The 18,653-nt window shown below is 42.9% G+C and overlaps 1 protein-coding gene across 2 annotated transcripts in view; it reads left to right on the forward strand.

The window, feature by feature from the left end:
- LOC121536728 (1-acyl-sn-glycerol-3-phosphate acyltransferase gamma) overlaps positions 1-17,499 on the forward strand; it is a 35,685-nt gene extending 18,186 nt beyond the window's left edge. For both annotated transcript variants that reach the window (XM_041844193.2, XM_041844194.2), the window contains exons 2-10: positions 7,079-7,137; positions 7,430-7,661; positions 7,892-8,061; positions 8,329-8,490; positions 12,157-12,310; positions 12,413-12,515; positions 13,574-13,649; positions 13,841-14,039; positions 14,221-17,499. In XM_041844193.2, coding sequence (XP_041700127.1) covers positions 7,484-7,661; positions 7,892-8,061; positions 8,329-8,490; positions 12,157-12,310; positions 12,413-12,515; positions 13,574-13,649; positions 13,841-14,039; positions 14,221-14,312 — 1,134 coding nt within the window. In that variant the 5' untranslated portion in view covers positions 7,079-7,137; positions 7,430-7,483 and the 3' untranslated portion in view covers positions 14,313-17,499. The remainder of the gene's footprint in view (positions 1-7,078; positions 7,138-7,429; positions 7,662-7,891; positions 8,062-8,328; positions 8,491-12,156; positions 12,311-12,412; positions 12,516-13,573; positions 13,650-13,840; positions 14,040-14,220) is intronic.
- Positions 17,500-18,653: the final 1,154 nt, after the last annotated feature.

The raw sequence follows: 18,653 nt of genomic DNA on the forward strand, positions 1-18,653 counted from the left end.
TTGGGGTGGAATAATTATTGGGCAACCTTCCAGTGCAGTTTTGCAATTTACTAGGAATTGACTTGTTTGGCAGCGTGGTACCAGACATGTCTCTACTCCCAACCTACTGCTTTCTCATCCCTGGGTTTGACTGCCTTTTTGTCTCACAGGTTGCGCAACACATTGAAATGCAGTTTCCCAATACGAAATATACTAGGACTAGGCCAGGCCCACCTGAGCCTTACCGGTGAGATTCCAATTTGGTCCACACACAGGCAGTCCAAACATTTTGACACCCCTGGGCTAGACACTTCTTGTAGATCTGAGAGAACTGGATAAGAGGTAGGCATAAGCAATATGTTAGCTTAATTTCGATCCATGTTTAAGTTTTAACTGATTGCACCCAAATTGGCAATTTCTATTGATTGGCAATTTCTATTGATAGGATTCATATAATATTATTTATATAATACCCAACATCCGATTTGGACCAAACCACTTCTTAACAAAGCAGTTTTGTGTTCGAGACCACCTAAAGCGAGACCGATTTCAAGACCAAGACCGGAGCAAATCGAATCTGAGTCAAGACCGGAGGGTGGCGAGACCGAGTCAAGACCGATACAGAACAGTGAGTCCAATTCAAGACCATGATTGTAATTTTGTCAAATCGCCACCATAATAAGAGTTCAAAATGTCCAGTATTTCTGCAATTCTGCAATCGTATTTCAGAAGAACATATGGATTCTAAAGGGCAAATGCATGCTGAGGGAAAATGGAGGCACTCTACAAATTATTACTAACCCAAATATAGTGGGGAACAATGAGGGCCTTCTACGCCTTGAAGATAGCCCTATTTGGTAAAAGACCAAGTCCATATTATGGCAAGAACAGCTCAAAATAAGCAGAGAGAAATTACAGTCATCATTACTTTAAGACATGGTCAGTCGATATGGAACATTTTAAAGAACTTTGAAAGTTTCTTCAAGTGCAGTCGCAAAAACCATCAAGTGCTATGATGAAACTGGCTCTCATGAGGACCGCCACAGGAATGGAAGACCCAGAGTTACCTCTACTGTAGAGGATAAGTTACCAGCCTCAGAAATGGCAGCCCAAATAAATGCTTCACAGAGTTCAAGTAACAGACACATCTCAACATCAACTGTTCAGAGGAGACTGTGTGAATCAGGCCTTCATGGTCAAATTGCTGCAAAGAAACCACTACTGAAGGACACCAATAAGAAGAAGAGACTTGCTTGGGCCAAGAAACACGAGCAATGGACATTAGACCGGTGGGAATTTGTCCTTTGGTCTGGAGTCCAAATTGGAGATTTTTGGTTCCAACCACCGTGTCTTTGTGAGACGCGGTGTGGGTGAACGGATGATCTCTGCATGTGTATTTCCCACCGTAAAGCATGGAGGAGGAGGTGTTATGGTGTGGGGGTGCTTTGCTGGTGACACTGTCTGTGATTTATTTAGAATTCAAAGCACGCTTAACCAGCATTGCTACCACAGCATTCTGCAGCGAGACGCCATCCCATCTGGTTTGGGCTTAGTCCCACTATCATTTGTTTTTCAACAGGACAATGACCCAACACACCTCCAGGCTGTGTAAGGGCTATTTTACCAAGAAGGAGATTGATGGAGTGCTGCATCAGATGACCTGGCCTCCACAATCCCCCGACCTCAACCAAATTGAGATGGTTTGGGATGAGTCGGACGGCAGAGTGAAGGAAAAGCAGCCAACAAGTGATTAGCATATGTGGGAACTCCTTCAAGACTGTTGGAAAAGCATTCCAGGTGAAGCTGGTTGAGAGAATGCAAAGAGTGTGGCTATTTGAAGAATCTCAAATCTAAAATATATTTTGATTTGTTTAACACTTTTTTGGTTACTACATGATTCCATATGTGTTATTTCATAGTTTTGATGTCTTCACTATTATTCTACGATGTAGAAAATAGTAAAAATAAAGAAAAACCCTTAAATGAGTAGGTGTTCTAAAACTTTTGACCGTGTGTGTGTGTGTGTGTGTGTGTGTGTGTGTGTGTGTGTATATATAATATTTACCAATCAAAATATGTTTATATTGTGTAATATATTATTCTAACTCTCAACAGTAAGTTGAGACCCCCTACAGAGATTTTTTTTGTGAAATTGGTCCGCAGGCCTACGAAAGGGGGGCCACCATTTGCCCATCCATGGTTTAAGTAAAGAGCAGCCACTACTAGTATGACACTGACATTTTACTGTACATTCTACTATATCTAGGACTATCCCTGTGATCTAATCTAAGCCAATTGTGAGGGCAACACTTAGGCTAAGTCCCCTCCAGTCCTTTGTAAATCAGAGAATAGAATAAGCCTTGAGCTTCCATGAGTGTTTGATCTTGTTTATAGGCCACAGCCTGGATTAAAATATCACCATCACCTGCTGTGTAGTGGACAAACATCAAAATGGAGCTGGCTAAACACCCAGTCAGTGATGTTCAATACAGCATGTAGACTTGTGACTTCTCAGAACTGTGCAAGACGAGATACTAAGAAGGTTTTGCACTTAGGAAGGCCGTGTTTGTAATGTAGTCTGTACTGCTGCCTGTCTGCCAAACGATTCTACACACGTACACATCATTGCACTTGCACACAATCTCTCTCTGTGTGTCTTCCTCCCTCTCTGGAACGCTGGTGATTTGTCCCGAACAATGGAGACATGGTTTTCCTATCTTGAGAGAGAACAAAACGCATCTTTTTCCTCTCCTCTCACACATACACACTTTGCAACCCGTTGCCTCCTTTTTGAGATGAAATGCCATTTAGCATACGCTTTTATCCAAATCAACTAAGTCATGCGTGCATCTTTTTATTTAATTTTGTTTACATACGGGTGGTCTCGGGAATCAAACCCAGTATCCTGGCATTGCAAGAGCCATGCTCTACCAACTGAGCTACAGATGACCACTCCAGGCATTGTCTGGTCTTATAATCCAAACCCAAACGTGAACACCTTAGAAAACAGAACTGAATGGAAAGAAAAACAGAGGGAGGGATAAGTAAAGGGGTGGATGTTTATTGTCATGAGTCTTGCCCTGGAGGCAGTACTGAGCAGTTTCCACTAGATGGGCCAGCAGCAACGTCAAAATTGGCTATATGGTAAAAATTAATGAAAACCAAAACCTAATTTAAGGTTGGGGTTAGGCATTAGGGTTACCAGTGTGGTTAGGTCTGGTTTTATGACTTTGTGCCTGTGCCAGCTAGTGACCACTCTGCAGAGCTGCCTCCAGTACACGAGTCATCCCAATAAATGCCAACCTGCGGATGAAATGGAAGGTTGAATGAGGGATGGGCCTATGTCTGATGGATGGAGGGAGGGAGGGAGGGATGAATAGGATAAGGAGTTATGGAGGGATGAATTTAATAGAAAATTGAATAGAGGGATGTGAGAGAACAATACATAGGAGAGGTGGCGTGTGCAAAGCTCTTGAGGTTGAGAGTGAATGCTCCTGCATGGGGTTGAAGGTCACAGTGGACTGGAGGGCTGTGTTGTGACTCACATGTCTGTGTGAGTGAAAATGCATCACAGAGACCCACTTGCTGTGACAAACACATGTAAGCCTTGTCTCTCACGCTCATTCGGTCTGTGACAGTCGTTTATTCATTATTTTCTGTGACAGGCACTCACACACACACAATATACAGTAGTACACAATCTAGACAAAGGCTAGAGAGTGTTTTTTCCCGCTCTGTCTACTAGCTTAGAGTTTAGTACAGTGAGGGGAAAAAAGTATTTGATCCCCTGCTGATTTTGTACGTTTGCCCACTGACAAAGACATAATCAGTCTATAATTTTAATGGTAGGTTTATTTGAACAGTGAGAGACAGAATAACAACAACAAAATCTAGAAAAACGCATGTCAAAAATGTTATAAATTGATTTGCATTTTAATGAGGGAAATACAGTGGTGGAAAAAAGTATTGTCAGCCACCAATTGTGCAAGTTCTCCCACTTAAAGATGAGAGGCCTGTAATTTTCATCATAGGTACACGTCAACTATGACAGACAAATTGAGGAAAACAAATCCAGAAAATCACATTGTAGGATTTTTTATGAATTTATTTGCAAATTATGGTGAAAAATAAGTATTTGGTCACCTACAAACAAGCAAGATTTCTGGCTCTCACAGACCTGTAACTTCTTCTTTAAGAGGCTCCTCTGTCCTCCACTCGTTACCTGTATTAATGGCACCTGTTTGAACTTGTTATCAGTATAAAAGACACCTGTCCACAACCTCAAACAGTCACACTCCAAACTCCACTATGGCCAAGACCAAAGAGCTGTCAAAGGACACCAGAAACAAAATTGTAGACCTGCACCAGGCTGGGAAGACTGAATCTGCAATAGGTAAGCAGCTTGGTTTGAAGAAATCAACTGTGGGAGCAATTGTTAGGAAATGGAAGACATACAAGACCACTGATAATCTCCCTCGATCTAGGGCTCCACGCAAGATCTCACCCCGTGGGGTCAAAATGATCACAAGAACGGTGAGCAAAAATCCCAGAACCACACGGGGGGACCTAGTGAATGACCTGCAGAGAGCTGGGACCAAAGTAACAAAGCCTACCATCAGTAACACACTACGCCGCCAGGGACTCAAATCCTGCAGTGCCAGACGTGTCCCCCTGCTTAAGCCAGTACATGTCCAGGCCCGTCTGAAGTTTGCTAGAGTGCATTTGGATGATCCAGAAGAGGATTGGGAGAATGTCATATGGTCAGATGAAACCAAAATATAACTTTTTGGTAAAAACTCAACTCGTCGTGTTTGGAGGACAAAGAATGCTGAGTTGCATCCAAAGAACACCATACCTACTGTGAAGCATGGGGGTGGAAACATCATGCTTTGGGGCTGTTTTTCTGCAACGGGACCAGGACGACTGATCCGTGTAAAGGAAAGAATGAATGGGGCCATGTATCGTGAGATTTTGAGTGAAAACCTCCTTCCATCAGCAAGGGCATTGAAGATGAAACGTGGCTGGGTCTTTCAGCATGGCAATGATACCAAACACACCGCCCGGGCAACAAAAGAGTGGCTTTGTAAGAAGCATTTAAAGGTCCTGGAGTGGCCTAGCCAGTCTCCAGATCTCAACCCCATAGAAAATCTTTGGAGGGAGTTGAAAGTCCTTGCCCAGCGACAGCCCCAAAACATCACTGCTCTAGAGGAGATCTGCATGGAGGAATGGGCCAAAATACCAGCAACAGTGTGTGAAAACCTTGTGAAGACTTACAGAAAACGTTTGACCTGTGTCATTGCCAACAAAGGGTATATAACAAAGTATTGAGAAACTTTTGTTATTGACCAAATATTTATTTTCCACCATAATTTGCAAATAAATACATTAAAAATCCTACAATGTGATTTTCTGGATTTCTTTTTCCTAATTTTGTCTGTCATAGTTGACGTGTACCTATGATGAAAATTACAGGCCTCTCATCTTTAAGTGGGAGAACTTGCACAATTGGTGGCTGACTAAATACCTTTTTTCCCCACTGTAAGTATTTGACCATTCTGCAAAACATGACTTAGTACTTGGTGGCAAAACCCTTGTTGGCAATCACAGAGGTCAGACGTTTCTTGTAGTTGGCCACCAGGTTTGCACACATCTCAGGAGGGATTTTGTCCCACTCCTCTTTGCAGATCTTCTCCAAGTCATTAAGGTTTCTAGCCTGACGTTTGGCAACTCGAACCTTCAGTTCCCTCCACAGATGTTCTATGAAATTAAGGTCTGGAGACTGGCTAGGCCACTCCAGGACCTTAATGTGTTTCTTCTTGAGCCACTCCTTTGTTGCCTTGGCCGTGTGTTTTGGGTCATTGTCATGCTGGAATACCCATCCACGAACCATTTTCAATGCCCTGGCTGAGGGAAGGAGGTTCTCACCCAAGATTTGAAGGTACATGGCGCCGTCCATCGTCCCTTTGATGCGGTGAAGTTGTTCTGTCCGCTTAGCAGAAAAACACCCCCAAAGCATAATGTTTCCACCTCCATGTTGGATGGTGTTCTTGGGGTCATAGGCAGCATTCCTCCGCCTCCAAACACGCCGAGTTGAGTTGATGCCAAAGAGCTCGATTTTGGTCTCATCTGACCACAACACTTTCACCCAGTTCTCCTCTGAATCATTCAGATGTTCATTGGCAAACTTCAGACGGCCCTGTATATGTGCTTTCTTGAGCAGGGGGAACTTGCGGGCGCTGCAGGATTTCAGTTCTTCACGGCGTCGTGTGTTACCAATTGTTTTCTTGGTGACTATGGTCCCAGCTGCCTTGAAATCATTGACAAGATCCTCCCGTGTAGTTCTGGGCTGATTCCTCACTGTTCTCATGATCATTGCAACTCCACGAGTTGAGATCTTGCATGGAGCCCCAGGCGAGGGAGATTGACAGTTATTTTGTGTTTCTTCCATTTGCGAATAATCGCACCAACTGTTGTCACCTTCTCACCAAGCTGCTTGGCGATGGTCTTGTAGCCCATTCCAGCCTTGTGTAGGTCTACAATCTTGTCCCTGACATCCTTGGAGAGCTCTTTGGTCTTGGCCATGGTGGAGAGTTTGGAATCTGATTGATTGATTGCTTCTGTGGACAGGTGTCTTTTATACAGGTAACAAACTGAGATTAGGAGCACTCCCTTTAAGAGTGTGCTCCTAATCTCAGCTCGTTACCTGTATAAAAGACACCTGGGAGACAGAAATCTTTCTGATTGAGAGGGGGTCAAATACTTATTTCCCTCATAAAAATGCATTTTTGACATTCGTTTTTCTGGATTTTTTGTTGTTATTCTGTCTCTCACTGTTCAAATAAACCTACCATTAAAATTATAGACTGATCATTTCTTTGTCAGTGGGCAAACGTACAAAATCAGCAGGGGATCAAATACTTTTTTCCCTCACTGTAGGTTCTGGTTGTTAATGAGGTAGACCAGCTTCCACACGAACACTTCTTCCTGACTGTGCACAGTTGTGCAACAATACACTATGGTTTACAGTGGGCTTTTTTGTCTCCTGCCTGTCACTTTCTGCCCATGTTGACCTCTTTCTCTCGGTCTGTCTCTTTCCCAGGTCCGTAATACTGAGTGAAGGGCCGTGCAGGAGGGGCTTATAAAGGGGAGCCCACCGTGGTAAGAATGAAACATTGATGTTTTCTCAAATCACTCAATCAACCATACACCTCTTTTGAAATTGATTGATTTGATCTTCTCTCTGAGCAAACACATCTAATGTAACAACATGTTCATTGTTTCTCCTCCTTTTACTTTGTCTCCTTTTTTTTTTTACTGCTCTGTCCTTTTTAAATCTCCCTCTTCTCTTCACCTCCTTGTACCTACTTTCACCTTCCTGCCTCGCTTCACCCTCTCCATATATCTCGTCTTCCTCCTGCACCCCCCCTCTTCTCTCTCCCTTTTCCTCCAGGTCGGTTGTAGTGTGTAGTGGAGAAGAGGCTCATCAGTAGCAGTAGCAGCAGCCATGGGTCTGTTAGCCTATCTGAAGACCCAGTTTGTTCTGCAGCTCCTCCTGGGCTTTGTGTTCGTGGTGAGCGGCCTCATCATCAACTTCATCCAGCTCCTCACCTGCGTCCTGTGGCCCATCAACAAGCAGCTGTACCGCAGGATCAACACCAGGCTCTCCTACTCCCTCTGGAGCCGTGAGTCCCCACACTAGAATTGTTGTGTGTGTGTGTGTGAGATCCTGTGTGTTTGTGGTGTATGCTTGATTGACTGTGTATTTGTGAGATCCTGTGTGCATTATAAGACCTTGTGTCACACCTCAAAAGGAGACCTTGTAAAAGAATGGATCTGGTGATTCGATATTGATAGTTGTGACTCCGTTGACAATAGTTGAGTCGATTAATTTCTATATTTGGACTTGTTGCAGAGCTGGTGATGCTGCTAGAGTGGTGGTCGGGCACAGAATGCACCCTTTACACAGACCAGGCCACGGTGGATAACTTTGGCAAGGAGCATGTCATCATCATCCTCAACCACAACTATGAGATTGACTTCCTCTGCGGCTGGACGATGTGTGAGAGATACGGAGTCCTAGGGGTCAGTATTTTCTGTCTCTACTATCTACTATTCATCAGTCACTAAATGGGGGTCATCTCAATAGTCCAAACTCAGCGGCTTCCCCACTTTCTCCTTTCTATTATCAGCCCTGATCTGAAAGAATCAGACCAGTGAAACCAAATGATGCCTTCCACATGGCTTTAAACTGTTGTGCATTTTCAGATTCCGTAGCAAGAAAGAGATGAGATTGATCATAGAGAAAGACTTCAGGACTTTTACCGTTCCCACGCTTTCTTTTCTACCCAGAGTTCCAAGGTGCTGGCCAAACACGAGCTGCTGAAAGTGCCTCTGATTGGCTGGACCTGGTACTTCCTGGAAATCGTATTCTGCAAGAGGAAGTGGGAGGAGGACAGAGACACCGTGTTCAGAGGTCTGGACAGACTCAAAGACTACCCTGAGTTTATGTGGGTTAGTATGGCTCATTTAGTTAACCCTTTACACTCATGGGAATTGGCCTATACGGAGAGGGCTAAATTAAAATGTTTCTTACAGAAGAAATATGAAAAGCATAAACATAAGATTTGTAGCAATTGAAACAGTTAGGAGATTATGGGGAAATTATTACACCTGAAGTTGAGGACCCAACAGTTCACCTTACACAATACTGAATCCAAACATTACACTTGATTTTATGTGCATTTTATATATACTGTACTTTTCGCCACATTTGTTGATAACAGAATCTGAAAATTATCTGGATACATTCAGTAGCATAAGAATATTCATCTCCAATACTTCACACAGTTGTGTCAAGTTGGCTGGATGTCCTTTGGGTGGTGGACCATTCTTGATACACACAGGAAACTGTTGAGTGTGAAAAACCCAGCAGCATTGTAGTTCTTGACACAAACCAGTGCACCTGGCACTGTTGTAGAAAATTATCAAACAAACAAAGTACTTTCAGAGTTTTTGTAGAATCAAGATAGACTTTATTACACAAGCGATAGAGCTGAGCTGGTCTGCAGAGCAACTGCCGTCCCAGACTTGGAGCTCTCTTTTTATACAGCTTCATCTTTTCATATCATATCTGAGCCACTATGGTTTCTTTGTCTAGCTTCTTTCCTGTCTATCCCCATGTCTGCTTGGTATCCTTTTCACATCATATCGGAACCCCCTCTTTATCCAAACAGTCACCTTCCCTTGACCTGAAGCCACTATGGTTTTCTTCTTGTGGCTATGTGTATCGGGTCATAGCGCACAAACAAGTGATAACATTAGTTCTGTTACTACTCATATCTCCACACAGCTGCGCCCTTGGAAGATAGTAAAAGACAGGATGAACAGAAAAACTGTGGTCATTCTGAGGCTCTTTGTCTTGACCGTGTGACCAGGTTACTCAGAAGCAATGAGAAGTGGAAACAATACAGGTCAATCTCCATCCCATGGCCTTGACTACACACCAGACCAGCTGCAGAGAGCTAGAGGGAACCATCCTTTCTCAGAAGCACGGCATTTGCACTAAAGAAATGCCTCTACTATTGTTAAGCATATTATAATATATGTAATGGTAAAATACCTATAGAGCCACTTCATCATGGGTCTGTTTTAACCCTTTAATTGGTTCTTAATCCATAGGCATATAGGCATTCAAATCTTAGTTGGCCTACAATTACAGTGAATTTGTTTTTGAATAGCCTAGCAATGGGGATAATTTTTTCCCCAAAGTTAATAGACTGACACACAACCTTTTTAGCTACAGAATCTCACCACTATGAGTTTCCATCTCCTACTCACTCTCCTTCATTCCTTTCTCGAGCACGTAGAGAGAGGGGCAGTCAAAGGATTTAATGAAATATGTTTTGTTGTGAAAACATGTTACTATTGATGTTCCCGAACAGATTCCACTTGGTTTCCCAAGTTAAGCACTGCAGGAACATGGTTGGAGAGCCCATGGCATACAGAGTTTGGGCGGAATATCACCTGTCGTGCAGCGAGAGGCTGCATGCTCCTCAAATAATGGTTGATGCGTGGTGTGAAATAAGTGTTCTTATAAACCCAGACATTTCTATATGTAATCCTGTGTGAAAGCGGAGTATTGATGGTTGCCACTAAAAAGAGGACGATCCCAGCTGCGACAATTTTTCTCAGCTGCTAGTATTAAGCACATGCTTCGCTATAAAACCGGAATAGCTTACCCGGCATGATTTGAAAAACGAACTGTGGAGAGCGGCCTCTATTCGCTATTCGAGTGCATACGGATGACATTAATTTTTTCCCCCTGCCCATTTGACAATGGGCCGTTCTAAATCAAAACGTATTGTACATATCACCATCTAAATCTAGCATATGATGACCTGTTTCAAATGATCACCTTTTCGCTCAATATAGTCATTTCATATGCGCACTTGCTCCGAAATGGGAAAAATATTATTTATTTTATTCAGCTAAGTTCAATTATATTCTTCTTACTATAAAATAATGGTACGCGACTTATAAGCATATATTTTCTGCTAAATGAACTAGCCAATGGAATGGCGCATAGCCAGATAATGTATAGGCCGACTCATTCTGTTCTTCTGAAATGCATTTATCATCATAATGTTTCTTTAGACCTGCTTAAAATAAATCATAGATTTATTGTGATGGTGAATATTAAATGGATTTAATTGACTTTTCTGTATGTAGACGTTCCAAAGGCTCACATCAGCGGCTTGTGTGCCTAGAGACCTGGAGATGCTAAACATGTTTATGTTAATTAACGGTCAATTACCATGAGACCGGTAGTCATTTGCATGACAATAACCAGCAAATTGTCATGACAGCCCTTGTCATGAGTGCATTCAGGTATGTGTTCCACAGCGAATATTCTTCACAATAGACAAACAGGCCCATTCTGTTCAGGACAACCCAGGATGTGATGCCATGTCATCTTGTAACTGTAAATCAAACATAGTGATCATAAAGGTTGACACTGTATATGTGAAGTGCACATTTGGACTCATGAATGTTTGCCTTGCTTCTATGATATCAAAGTGGTATTTATTATAATCCTCAACATTTCATCTTTCAAAATACATTGAGTCCTCTTAATTTACAGCATTTCCCTCACTCAGACAACAAAAAAGTTGCCCAATTAGCGGGAGGGATGGGTGTAACGTCTTGTCAAGTGTATTGCTCAAGTTCAGAACGGCTGTCAGTCAAAAACCATACAGAGCTGTAAAGTGCAGCGCACTGCGTTCCAATGTAGGCACTTATCAGTGCCCAAATCTGCCCTTTTCAACCCGTATACAGGTACGAGTGTAAAGGGCTAAGGCCAAAATTTTTCTATCCTGGGCCAGATGACTCCATTTTTTGTCATTCTGCCAGCTCTTAACCACCATTTACAAAACGATGAGGGTAGCGCACATTAGGCCCAGACAGGTCGTACAGTGAATCTACACACAGGACTGATCCTTGAGCTCCCGGCCATAACAAGTCATTGGACTAGGTCCAGGAGTTCTGTCTTGTCCGGAGCAGGTCTAGTTAGTGTTATTCACCAAGCTGAGACGCCACAGGGGAATCTAGGTCAGTGATTCTGGTCTGGTTCCTAATAGCCCTCCCTAAAGATCTTTAGACGCATGCTGTTGCTCAGGCTGCAAGCTTCCACTTCCACCGCTTGTTATGGTTACCGGGAACGACCAGAGAGATTTTGCCAATCAGGTCGTCTGATCTGATTTAAGCGACACCTAGGAAAAAACCCAGTCACATGACTGACCAACTCACCTCAGGGACAGGAGGACAACAAGATGTGCAGTGTTGTTTTCTTTGAAACACTCTGTCTGAGAATGTACATTTTAGTGACCCTGTACCAACTCTAAATGGAAGTCCTTGAGATGATAAGATAACTTTATTTAGAGTAGCGTTTCCTGGAGGTGCATTTAATCTGTAACACAAGCTGGCCCTGCTGGGGAGTCTAAGAGGATAGAGGAAAGGAGGTCACCTCAACGGGTGTGTGCCTGTGTCTGAACCAGTAGTGTCTTGTGTATTTCTAAACTTGTTTTATCTTTGCGTATGTTTCTCTAAGCTCAACATATGTGTGTCTGTGAATCCTTTGAGTGTATGTGTTTATTGACACTCCTTTTCCTGTCTCCATAGTTCCTGCTGTACTGTGAAGGCACCCGCTTCACAGAGAAGAAGCACCAGATCAGTATGGAGGTGGCAGAGAGTAAAGGCCTGCCCATGCTCAAATACCACCTACTGCCCAGAACCAAAGGCTTCACCACAACACTGAAATGCCTCAAGGGCACAGGTGGGGCATGCATGCATGCACACGTGGCGCACGCACACACAGTTCAAAATAAGTTATCGTATTATTATAGATTTTCTGTTCTCCGTCTTTCATTGTTTTTAGTATCTGCCGTGTATGATGTCACACTGAATTTCAAAGACCACCAAGTCCCCACTCTGCTGGGCATAATCAACGGCAAGAAATACATGGCAGATATGAAAATCAGGTGGGTACTGATCAATATGTATGACCCTGTGATTATTACTTGAGCAGTTTCAAGCGAAAAACCCATGACGTTCTGTTAGCCTCTTGGCTTTGTTCCAAGCACATTGTTTTTTTTATAGTAAGCGAGACAGTGGACTGCTCAAAACTGAGCCGGAATCTTGCCTGAACACTCCTTTGAGTTGCTGGGGTAGTCCTGTCCTACCCAACCCGCAGAGGTAAAGAGAGGCTGAAAGAGGGAAGATGGCAAAGAGGGGGCGGAGAAAGGGTGGAGGAGCGGGGCATCGACAGAGATCACGGATGCCCTGTGGTGAAAAACAGGACTCGGCGACTCATGTCCTTGAGACCATATTTAAATCTTGAGTTACAGTACCAGCCTTCAGTAAAAACCCTAACTCTTAGAGAGAGGAGAATAAAACTATAAGATTACAGAGAGCCATTTGTCTTATTGCAATTTGAAATGTTTATTTTCTAATCATAGTGACCATTTGAATGACAACGTTCAAAGCCTTAATTTCATTGCCTTTAAATTAGATTACATGGAGAGCCAGATTAAAAACAGCTCCAGTGCATGAATGAGCCCTGTGTGAGGCTAAACGGGGAGAGTAGCCTGGTGTGGCAGAAACAGGTGCTTGTGGCAAAATAATACGTAATGCTATACATCCAAAGGCTGTTATATGGCACTGTCCTACTGTAGGTGTCACTGTATGAGGAGCTCCATCTGAACCTTGTGTGAGTTTGCCCCCTGGTGGTGAGATGTTGCTATAGCAGACACATTCTCTACTCCAGGGTTCCCAAACTCGGTCCTGGGGCCCCCCCAGGGTACACGTTTTGGTGTTTGCCCTAGCACTACACAGCTGACTCAAATAATCAAGGCTTTATGATTTGTTTTTTTTATTTGAATCAGCTGTGTAGTGCTAGGGCAAAAACCAAAACATGCACCAAGGGGGGGCCCCAGGACCGCGTTTCGGAAAACCCTGCAATCTGTTGCCATAGCAGACTCTCCCTGCTATCTCCTGCATTGTGTTGACTGCCTGCCTCCTCTGCTCCTTCTCTCTACAGGCGGTTCCCTGTAGAGGAGATCCCAGAAGATGAAAAGGAGTGTGCCAACTGGCTTCATAAGCTTTACCAGGAGAAGGTAGGGCTCTTTAGTGCTTGAGTTATAACTGAATATTGTTAAATGTAGTTTTGTTCCATGTACAGGTCTCACACATGGATAAACTTCTATATCAGATGAGTTAGACACATACCTTTATTTGGAAGTAACAACACTAAATATGTTTAACCAGTTTGGTAGTACCTTGACATTCATTCGGTCTCCCTCTCCAGGATGCTCTGCAAGAACACTACCATAAAGAGGGCACTTTCCCAGGTCCCACCATCACCCCTCCTCGCCGGTTGTGGACGCTACTTAACTTCTTGTTCTGGGCGACCCTGCTGCTCTCGCCCCTCATAAACTTCGCCTGCGGTGTGGTGGTCAGTGGCTCCCCCCTCCTCATCCTCGGCTTCAGCCTCTTCCTTATCATAGGTGAGTAGAGGGTACATAACGTTTCCTCGTAACTCTTACCTTAGCCTGGGACTATGATCCAATAACCATGAGGTTTATAGCTAACTAACACGTATGGGAATGTAACTAAAATGTAGACTAATGTGCATAGTTCCTGACAACATTGGTCCATCATCTGTCTTATCTTTTTGGTCCTCCTCAGCCTCTATAGCCATCCGGCGCCTGATCGGTGTGACCGAGATAAAGAAGACTGGCTCCAGTTACGGCGACGAGGGGGCTAAGAAACAGAACTAGAACGCTCCCTCCTCCTGACAGCGGTTGGTCGCTCTCGTACGGTCCTCCTGCGGTCCCCCTATTCTGTTGTCCTGAGGTACGAGTAAGCACTCTGGGGAAGGGGTCAAACCGATTTACACCGTGAGACACCAGAGATGGATCTGGACGATGAGGGAAGAAAGAGGGGGAGAGGTATGTTCATGGGAGGAGTGTAGAGAGAGAAAGGAGACCATCTGGAGCCATCTCTCTGTGGAGCAGGACTGCGAATGGGAGGTACTGCTGTGAACATGCTCCTTGCCCCCTTATCACCCCCCTCAGATTCCCCCCCGCCACCGCACACTCTTCGACTCCTGACCAATGCCCTTTGACCCTAGGAACCAAGCCTATCAGCAACTTTCCTTTCCATAACTTTCTTTTGAATTTAGTTTTTTATTTGAGGTTGAGGTGTTACTTCAGTGTTCACCTTGTAACATACAGTATATCTCCCCCCTCGTTCTACCAAAAGCCTGGCAGAGCTCTACAATGCGACCATTTTACTCACATATGCGCCTAAATATGTTGCTGTGCGACCTGGAATTTAAATTTAGGAGCACCAGTGCACCTAGAAAAAAAATCACCCAGATGATAATTGTTGCAATGATTACTTCACTGTACGGCAGCCCCTGAATGCCGTCGAGAATACGCTGAGCGCAGATTCATGACCGTTATCCTTGCACCATTATTACAAAGAAAACCGCTTGTTACCTCAAACATTTTTCATTATGCTCCTTCTTTGTGTACTTGTACATTTTTCAACTTAGGCGCACGTGCTCCCTGTAAAAAAAAAAAAAAAAAAAAAAAAAAGGTCAATGGAGAGCCCTGCCTGGTTTCCTCTTTGCTTTTAACCTCTTGTTTATTTTCGCTGTGCTTCATCTCTGCTGTGGGAGCCATTCATATTCATGAGAAAATATAATGGGGTGGTTCTATGATTCTAGAAGTCTATGCATTCTTACCAAGATAGTCAGCTAGAGTTTGGCTGCTGTTGAATATCACTGAGGGACTTATTTTCAACTGAGCTATGTTCAACAGCAGAGATGGGACTTCCAGTGTTTTAAATACCGAGCATGTTTCTATGTGTTAAGACTACAGTAAGGGCTTTGTATTCATTAACTACATTGTAACTAACTACTTACTTACATGGACATGATATTCCACTCCAATGTTCCAATGCCCCCGGGTTCTGACTGTTATTATTCATTTATGTAGGTTTTTACAGCGTTCTCCATGGCTTGCTCAGAAGTAGATGTCTGCACGCATATTACCATGCCAGTTCCTGAGTGCTCTATGAACTTGTTCTCCTGCTATCTCTGCTCTGGTTTACACATGCTCAACCACCCCCAGTGTTAGTGTGACCTCTTATAATAACTTTGATCACCAATTCCAGTCAAAACAGACTATGATAACCCACACCTACCCTTTATAGTTGAAATGCAGTATTTACTGAATGAATGAGTTCATCTAATGATCGAAGCTGAAAGCTGCTGGTCCCACTGTCATCCCCTTCTCTTGTAAAACAGTGATTGGATTGGTAGTGGCATTAGTGTATGGAAACGCAGCACTTCCTACTGTCCACTTGGAACCTCATTACTGAAAGGACATTTGATTCTGCTCTTCAGCTCTAGACTATAGGAATGTTTGCCTTAATTCAAGTTTGCTTAGGCTAGGGTGATTGGTTGATAAGTTCCTTCCCCACCTCATCTCTCCCTCCACTACAGTCTTGTATTCAGACACCCTTCATCCATAATGGTGCACAATGGGTAGTGGAGTTTTTTCTGGAGTTGTACTGACATGTTTTAGGCCCAGGTATATGTTGAGGTGCGAGGATCAATAGGATCTTATCAGTAGCCACCAATGTGTAACATGATGTTACTAAAGCTACTTACAGGTCCTGAACTGCACAGGAAGGAATAGTTGTTAATATTTTATTTTTTTCTCATTTTATTTTGCTGCTATTCATTGTAGAGCACAGCGCCACCCTAGGCTCAGGCACTGCAACCGCACTTGCTTTCAAAACATGTTACATTGTTTATCTCTACTCATTGGACAATTATTTACACTCTGATGGCAGTCTTAATGGTGACCTGCCCCATCTGTGTTCTGTGAGGGGTTGGTGTATAGGGAGGGTGATGACTCCTTTATAACTGGGATTATGAAAGCAGACCTCAAAGATGACAGGTGACTGGTATTTCCCCAGTGCAACATGGTAGCAACACGTCATCATTATCCCTTGTCTATAGAGCACCATCCTGTTTCAACGTCATCATCTTTTCTCCATATGTTGATGTTCATTGTTATTCTGTTTTTAATTTTAGCGTTAAATGTTTTTTAACCAGGACAGATTCATGTAAGCCTTAGAGTGCAGCTTCATTGCATTGTGTGTGAGAACTTAGACAGACAACGCTTCCTCAGCCCCCATGTAGTAAGTTTTGATTGGCAAGTGGTGAGGGACACTGATTCAGTAAGATTCACATAAATCTGCCCTCTGTTAAAATGAAGAGGAACTCATGTTTATTTCTCACTATAGAAAAAAGTAGTTAGAGTTGAAGTATAACTATTTGGAAAGCTGAAGAGATGAGGGTCCTGTAAGAATCTGCTCCTAGTTACAGTAATAGTTAAGCGGGCCCCATTTTTAATAATACTTACTGTCCCATGATACTTCTGTGTTTTGATACCTATTTTTCAACTCCTGTGACATCTCTGAACTGTCAATACAACTGTTACAATAGCTTAGGAGATATGTTCTAAGTTTTGGGGCATAATTTTGATCTCATCTCCGGTCTACTTCCCATAACTCCAAACTACAGTACATGTCAGGCACTGGTGCAGTCCCACCTCTCCCTCAGGTATCTATCAGTCTAACTCTGTGTTTAAGGTGTATATATTTCCAGAGCAACATAACATGCAGAGAAGTTATAACATTATTTGACAGTTTCTAACACAGTGGGATTTTTTCCAGTAAAAACCTACGAACTTCAAATTTTCTTGTTTTTGTTAAAGTTTTCGAAACTAAAGAATTAGGTAACGTTAGAAATTCGACACTGAAATCGGACCCTTTTTGGCTTAAGTGGCACATCTCGACTCAAATTTTATTTGTCTTTTTTCTAAGTCTATTTGTATCTGTTTCTTCAAACAATTAATAATATTAAAGGATTTAATCAGTTGGTTCTAATTCTGTCAGTTTGTTTGAATTTGTCTGAATGAATTTCTCAGTTTGCAGCAGAAACCACATTGTCTTCAGACAAATGTCATTCTAACGAGACCACGTCATCACAGGAGGCTGCTGATGGGAGGCTGGAATGGTATCAAACACATGGAAACCATGTTTAATGTGTTCGATACCATTCCATTTTTGTTCCGTTCCAGCCATTACTGTGAGCCCGTCCTCCCCAATTAAGGTGCCACCAACCCCCTGTGGTTGGTATGAACTATCATTACAGACTGAGTCGTTGCGCTATCTGACATAAGACAATGGCAGAACCACACACTGCAAAAAGTTACATCTAAGCAAGCCTAAATATCTTGTATTGAATGATAATTAACTTAGTTATTATATATATATATATACACACACATATACACACACACACACACACACACACACACACAGAGTACCAGTAAAAATTTTGGACACCTACACATTCCAGGGTTGTTCTTTTATTTTTACTATTTTCTACATTGTACAATAATAGTGAAGACATCTAAACTATGAAATAACACATGGAATCATGTAGTAACCAGTGTTAAACAGATTCTTCAAAGTAGCCACCCTTTGCCTTGACAGCTTTGCACACTCTTGGCATTCTCTCAACTAGCTTCATGAGGTAGTCACCTGGAATGCATTTCAATTAACAGGTGTGCCTTGTTAAGAGTTCATTTGTGGGATTTCTTTCCTCCTTAATGCGTTTGAGCCAATCAGTTGTGTTGTGACACGGTAGGGGTGGCATACAGAAGATAGCCCTATTTGGTAAAAGACCAAGTCGATATTATGGCAAGAACAGCTCAAATAAGGAAAGAGAAACGACAGTCCATCATTACTTTAAGACATGAAGGTCAGTCAATCCGGAAAATGTCAAGAACTTTTGAAAGTTCCTTTTTAAACAGCTTGGAAAATTCCAGAAAATTATGTCATGGCTTTAGAAGCTTCTGATAGGCTAATTGACATCATTTGGGTCAATTGGAGGTGTACCTCTCAGTGCCTCTTTGCTTGACATCATGGGAAAATCAAAATAAATCAACCAAGATCTCAGGGGGGGAAAAAATTGTAGACCTCCAAGTCTGGTTCATCCTTGGGAGCAATTTCCAAACGCCTGAAGGTACCACGTT

Source organism: Coregonus clupeaformis, chromosome 23 (assembly GCF_020615455.1).
Source record: "Coregonus clupeaformis isolate EN_2021a chromosome 23, ASM2061545v1, whole genome shotgun sequence".
Classification (NCBI taxonomy): domain Eukaryota; kingdom Metazoa; phylum Chordata; class Actinopteri; order Salmoniformes; family Salmonidae; genus Coregonus; species Coregonus clupeaformis.